Raw genomic sequence first — 6,000 nt, 5'->3', positions numbered from 1 at the left:
GGGAAGATCAAGTCCAGAGACACCTCCTTCACACCTTCCCTTGTTTTCTGGCCCTTGGAACAATGATACACCTACTATTTTAAAAACTCACAAAACCGATATTGCTACTTTCTCATGAAAAATCAATCTCAAGATCTGCCAGCCTGGGCCGGCATTTCCAACGGCAATAATCAGTTGCTATTCAGTGCCTCCATCACCTTTGACAGGGGACACACAGTAACTCTCTTTGTCCTCATGGCCCTGCACTCACCCTGGCTTACTTCATTCATTTTCCCGCTTGGCTCAAAGAAGCATTTGAATTTGAAATCCTGCCCAACACCATTTTCCTTGATTTGCAGTGAAAAAACCTAAGCCAAATAAGTAAATCTAAGGCTATTTCGGCTACATGGTAATAGAACTTGAAGCTTGCCAAAGAATGAACCAGGATCAGTCATAATTGATCTGAGAAGTAGGTGCCATGCTGTCTCTGGGGTGCAATTTGAGTAGCATTTGGAAGGCTGGTCTGTTGTTGCCTGGAATCCTTCCATTAGGCATTCATCCATCGGAACTTTAAGGAGCATCCATCTTCAGGTAGCCCATTGTCTAATATGAAAAGTCTTAGAAGAAGATAAATTGAATCTTTCTTCCATATCATATCACGAAGTAGGAGACTGGAACAGGATGCCTGGTGTTGCCTGCCTCCCCTTATTGTATTTTCAGTCTTGATACTATTTTTGTTTTGAACTAGAACATTCTTTGTGGTCCCGAGGTCCTGTGCATTCTACAAAGTTTAGCAACATGCCTTCTAGTCTCTGCCCACAAGATACCAGTAGCACTTCCCCAGTAGTAAGGACTAAAAATGTCTTCAGGCATCCCCAAATATCTCCCCAGGAAGAAGCCACTTTTGTTTGAAAACCACCATGTAAAGCTAACCTTTTAGCCACTCTGAGCTTTACCAAATCTGTCCTCGTGGGGTGATTGGGCAAATGGAATGAGATGCCAGATGTCCAAATGCTATGCAAATCAGTGTGTCCGTAAGGTGTGGTCAGCATCAATCCCAACAGAGTATGAAGAGTCCAATCTTTCTAAGACTAATAGTGGGCATGGAAAATTGAATTAAGGACTATAAAGAGAGAAAGCATGATCAACCAACAAAGAAGAGCATCAGAATAAGTTATTAGTTTTAACCTTTGGGGCTGAAAACAAAAACAAAAACAAAAACAAAAATCATCTTCTACAATTGATCAGACTTATTTCTCCCCTTCATGCACATACTTAGTATTGTCACTGTCATACTAAAAATACCCCATAGCTCTCCAATGCCCACCAGAAATGCAATGACTTGCAAATTCTGGCCCTGACCTCTTCTGGGCTCCATGTTCCCTGTCCTCTTTTCCCAGTCACCCACCATAGGCTCCAGGCTCCCAGAGCATATGGAGTCCTGACCTGCCTCCAGGCCTTGCTGATCTCTTCCCTTTGTTTGCATGTCTTCCCCAACCCTTGGTTTGGCTTCTGCCTGTAATTTCCTTATTCTTCAAAGCCCAGCTCTTAGAAGTTGCGCTGAATCCCCACAGACAGGCCATACAGGGACTTCCTTCTCTGCTGCCCACTGTTGTGTTTCTGCCTCTATTAGAGAACTTCACGTGGTCAGCTTTGGATGACAGTTGGCAGAGTTCCTCTGTCTTCTTGTTCTACAACATCCACCTGCCTTGAGGCAGAGCCTGTGCCTGGTTCCTTTCCACAACCCCGGGCACCTGACTCCCTGACAGAAACAGAGCAGGTTCCACATTAGCATTTGAATTAAAGAGAAATAGGATAGACAGTTGGACCTAAATGTAATGTGACCTAGATGTCCATGCTTGAAATGTGTAAATTCCATGTTTATCTAATAATTGAATAATTGTGTTTTTAATAGGCCATGGGAAACTCTTGACCATACTTGAGCAGGAGAGTAATATAGAACTATATTTCAGATCTGTCTTAGTATATGGTTTATAATGATCACAGAAAATCCTTCTTTTTGACTCCTTTAAGCCCCCCCACCCCCCCACCCAGAAAGCCAAACAATTCTTATGCATTACAGGTGGGTGGTGAAGTTTTGCTAATTAATCCTTGTATGGGGCTTTGAGATCTTCCTCTGAAAGGTGACAGAAAAGTGTGAAGCCTTTTGTGACAGCCTAATTATTATTATTACCAGGCACAAAGCTCAGAGAACTTAAAAGATCCCCAGGTACCATTCAAAATAGTAAGAGACAAAAAAATGCAAGCGGAGGACTTATAAGATAGACTCCCTGGATCACAGACTCTCAGCATTGGAGAGAACCTTAGAAGGGGATCTTTCCACAGTCTGTACTCCTAGTTTCCCACACTGACACTCACACAAACCCCAGAATGTCCCTGCCCAGCGCTCACTGCCTTTAGAGCCTGATGATAGAGCTCCCCTGGTAAAATTTCCATCTCTTCCTTGTTAGCAATGGCAACTTGTGTAAATTATTAACCTTTGACTTCTTTATCAATAAAATGGGAATGAGATGTCCTACCACAGGGATTGTTCAACACGCCATGTTTAGCCTGGTTCCTGGCACTTGGAAAATGGCAAATAAACATCAGCTTTGAACATCATTCAAGTGAATTAACGAATATATGCGAAGGACACAGAAATCATTAAGCCATTTGACCTCCAAGTTGTTCTTAATTTGGAGGCTATGTTGAACGCGGCCTGATATTTCTTACAAATCCTAGCCCTTGCAGCTGTTGTGTAAGTGTGTGTCATTTTGCATCTGGGAGGAAGTGAGGAGTCTGCATAAAATGGCCTCTTCCAGTGGTAATAGAGACATCAGGTCAAAATCTGTTATTTTTTTCCAACTAAGGAAAAGGTGAACTTTGTTTTTCTGGATTATTTTATGTTGGGGAGAGGTCCTAGCCAGGGCAGTGGGTTAGCTGGTAATGGTGAGAACCATTTCAATTCTGCAGGTTGGACTATGTATTTTGGTAGGTCTATGTCTATGTTTGAATCCTGGGAGCCTTGTTTTTTTTTTTGTTTTTTTTTTTCCATCTGTAAAATAGTACTCATGGCCAGTTCACGGGGTTAGCATGAGGATAGAAAGATACTACTGTAAAGTGTATCTGTAGCTGCAAGTGACTGCTGCTTCACAACGCACATGATTTTCCTGAACAGTTGTTCTCTCTACAGGTTATATCAGTGATAAATGTGGTCCAGGAGGGTCTGTGGAGTCCCAGCTTACGATAGTATGACCAACATTCAGAGACAACTCAAAGGAGCCTGAATCCTCTCACTAGAATCCCTGCAAAATGACTCATGGACTTGCTCAGTGTAAGTATCCTTAGTCTTTATTGTACGCCCACATAATTCAGATGCTATAGACTCCTGTGCAATACAGGAAAAGGTGGAAGGGGACCTGTTTTGAATGCTTAGGATTCAAAAAGAGCCCACCAATTCCACTTAAAAAAAGCAGACCCCCCAATTTGCCAAATCTCCCAGTCAAAACACCCACCCGTCACTCTTGAGCTTCCCATTGTTTCTCTTACTCTCATTCTTCCTATGAGACGGGAAAGCTTTTTTTTTTTTTTTTTTTTTTTCCCACTTTACATTTCTTAAGAGGGATTTCTAGGGTCTTCCCCTCAGGAATTAGTTGTAGAAATAATTGGGCCAGTGGAGTTCAGGAGATATATCCAGCACAGCCCTTGCACTCCTAGAAAAAGTGACCTAGATCAAGCAGCTGGTGAATCCAGGACTATTGTGGGGACCCCCTGCCACCTACTGACTTATAGCTGAACCCACATTCCCAGTGGCTTGGGCCTGGCTGGGGGCTGGGAGAGGGCTGAGAGAGCGGAGGAGTGGGGGAAGGCCAAGGGGACTGTGGGGTTGCCCCTTTGGGGAACAAGCACCCAGCATCTCCCTCACCCACCCACCTGTCCTCCAAACACACAGGAGGGAGGATGAGGTGAGGTGGGGTGCAGGGGTGACAGGTAGGAGAGGACTGCCCTGGAACTCTGAGCTGGCTCCGCGGGTATCGCCGAGAGCCTGCCGCCTGTGCGAGCGTGAGGGGGAGAGTGACAGAGCAGGGGAGGGAGAGCGAGCAGGCTGCGAGAGCGAGGAGAGGAGGAGAGGGGGAGCGAGCGCTCCAGCTAGCATGAGGACGGGCTTCTCTTCCCGTGCTCAGTTAATCTGGCTGTCAGTTGGTGTTAACGCTGCAGTTTAAGTGCTCGGATTCCAAGGGAAACAGACAAACCTCACAGAAGGAAGCAAGCAAGCGAGGAAGGAAGGAACCGCGGGAGCAAAAGAACAGGCAGAGCAGCGAGAGGAATAAAGGGAAGGGGGGGAGACACCAAATCTATGATTGGACCTGGGCTTCTTTTTCGCCAATGCAAAAAGGAATATGCAGCACATCTTTGCCTTCTTCTGCACCGGTTTCCTAGGCGCGGTAGTAGGTGCCAATTTCCCCAACAATATCCAGATCGGTGAGTGCGAGGGGCAGCCTGGGGAGGGACTTTCTGGATCTGGTCAGGGATTTTTGGGGTGGGGGAAATCTTTCACCCCCTTCCTCAGTAGGAGCTATTGTGCTTGGCTATCCCCAGCGCAGGAATCCACTTGGGCTGCCTGCAGGGGAGGGGAGGGGGCTTCATCTGATATGAGGAGGGGCAGAGGGGAAGTGTTCACACACACACACACAAACACACACGCACACCACTCACACTCCAAGCACCAGCGGGTGAAATGGAGGAACTGCTGCTTCAAAGGAAAAAAAAAATCAGGCTGTTGCTTGGAAGGGGGTTGTGGGTGCTTAAGGAGTTAAGTCCGTTGCTTAGTAGATGGTGCCTGATTTCATTTATTTATATAAATATGTATGGTGGGTGTATTTATGCGTGTGGTTATGTATTAAATGTGCACATATATATTTAATTGCCAAGAGGCAGTGATTTCTTAGCCGGGGGAGGGGAATGAGACCCTCTCCAAGAAGGAATCAAGGGTGTGGGTTTATCCTAGGTGCTAAAATAATGTCAGCAGCCCCACTCTGAAGCAAGGCAGCTCTAGCTCCTGCTCTGGAGAGCTCTGACTGCCTTGTCTTTGCTGCCTGCCATGCTGGGCTGGTGCTCCCCACTCCCCCAATCTGGAAGTTACCAGCCTGTCTTTGCTCTATTCCTTCTGTGGCCCCCTCCTTGTAGACATTCAAATGGCAGATATTGCCCACCTTTGACACACACGCACACAGGCTCCTCTCCCCTCCCGTCAGCTGTCCTCTACACTGGTCTCCATCCTCCCAACTTGGAGGCAGGTTTCAACATGCTGCACACCTTTTGGTCCCCCCCCCCCCCCCGCCTTTCCCTCTCTTGCTGGTTGAGCTTCTTGTAAAAGGCCCCCCCATCCTCCCTGTGTTGATGAGGGAGGTGACAGATATTGATACTTCTCATAATTATGGGGTAGGGGGAGAAGACCAACAAGGGCACTAACACCAATCATAAAGCGTGTCCACAGGTCTCCCAGCTCTGGTGTAGCCAGCATTTCAGTGCTGTTTGTGTCCAGGAACCAAGCAAGCTGCTGTGCTCCGAGGCATCTGGGTTGGCTTGGTTTCTGTTTTCTGTCCCCCTAAATGAGATAGTTCCACTAGGGAAAGTTCACATTGCTGACAGTGTGTGTCTTTGTGTGAGTGTGTGTTTGTGGGGGGATGTGGTGCAGCTGGTATTTTGTCGGGCACACGTGTGCTGCCGTTCTGTCTCTTTCAGCCTCTCCAGCTATCTGGTTCCGAGGGTGGTTGGCTGGCCACGGAGTAACTTGCTTTGTTTCCTGACACCTGTTAAGCGACATTCTGAAGTGTGTATGTGTGTGTGTGCTCTGCTCCTGCCTTCCACGCAAAACTTCCTGCCTTCTGGAGACACTTCCCTTGCAGCCCAGCCTGCAGCCTCCTACCTCCACCCCTCCCACCCACTCTTTCATTCATTGCTGGTGAGGAGGAGGAAGGGGACAGAGAAGTGTTCGGGGTGTGGTCATCTGGAAGGGGA

The 6,000-nt window shown here is 47.0% G+C and overlaps 1 protein-coding gene across 4 annotated transcripts in view; it reads left to right on the top strand.

Moving 5' to 3' along the window:
- The first annotated feature begins 4,379 nt into the window (after positions 1 to 4,379).
- Positions 4,380 to 6,000, top strand: part of Gria1 (glutamate ionotropic receptor AMPA type subunit 1) — a 299,442-nt gene continuing 297,821 nt past the window's right edge. For all 4 annotated transcript variants that reach the window (XM_076855743.1, XM_076855742.1, XM_076855741.1 and 1 more), the window contains exon 1: positions 4,380 to 4,461. In XM_076855743.1, coding sequence (XP_076711858.1) covers positions 4,380 to 4,461 — 82 coding nt within the window. The remainder of the gene's footprint in view (positions 4,462 to 6,000) is intronic.

The sequence above is a fragment of the Callospermophilus lateralis genome, chromosome 5, assembly GCF_048772815.1.
Source record: "Callospermophilus lateralis isolate mCalLat2 chromosome 5, mCalLat2.hap1, whole genome shotgun sequence".
Taxonomy (NCBI): Eukaryota; Metazoa; Chordata; class Mammalia; order Rodentia; family Sciuridae; genus Callospermophilus; species Callospermophilus lateralis.
The sequence above is the reverse complement of the archived record's forward strand: the minus strand, read 5'-3'. Positions and strand labels throughout refer to the sequence as shown.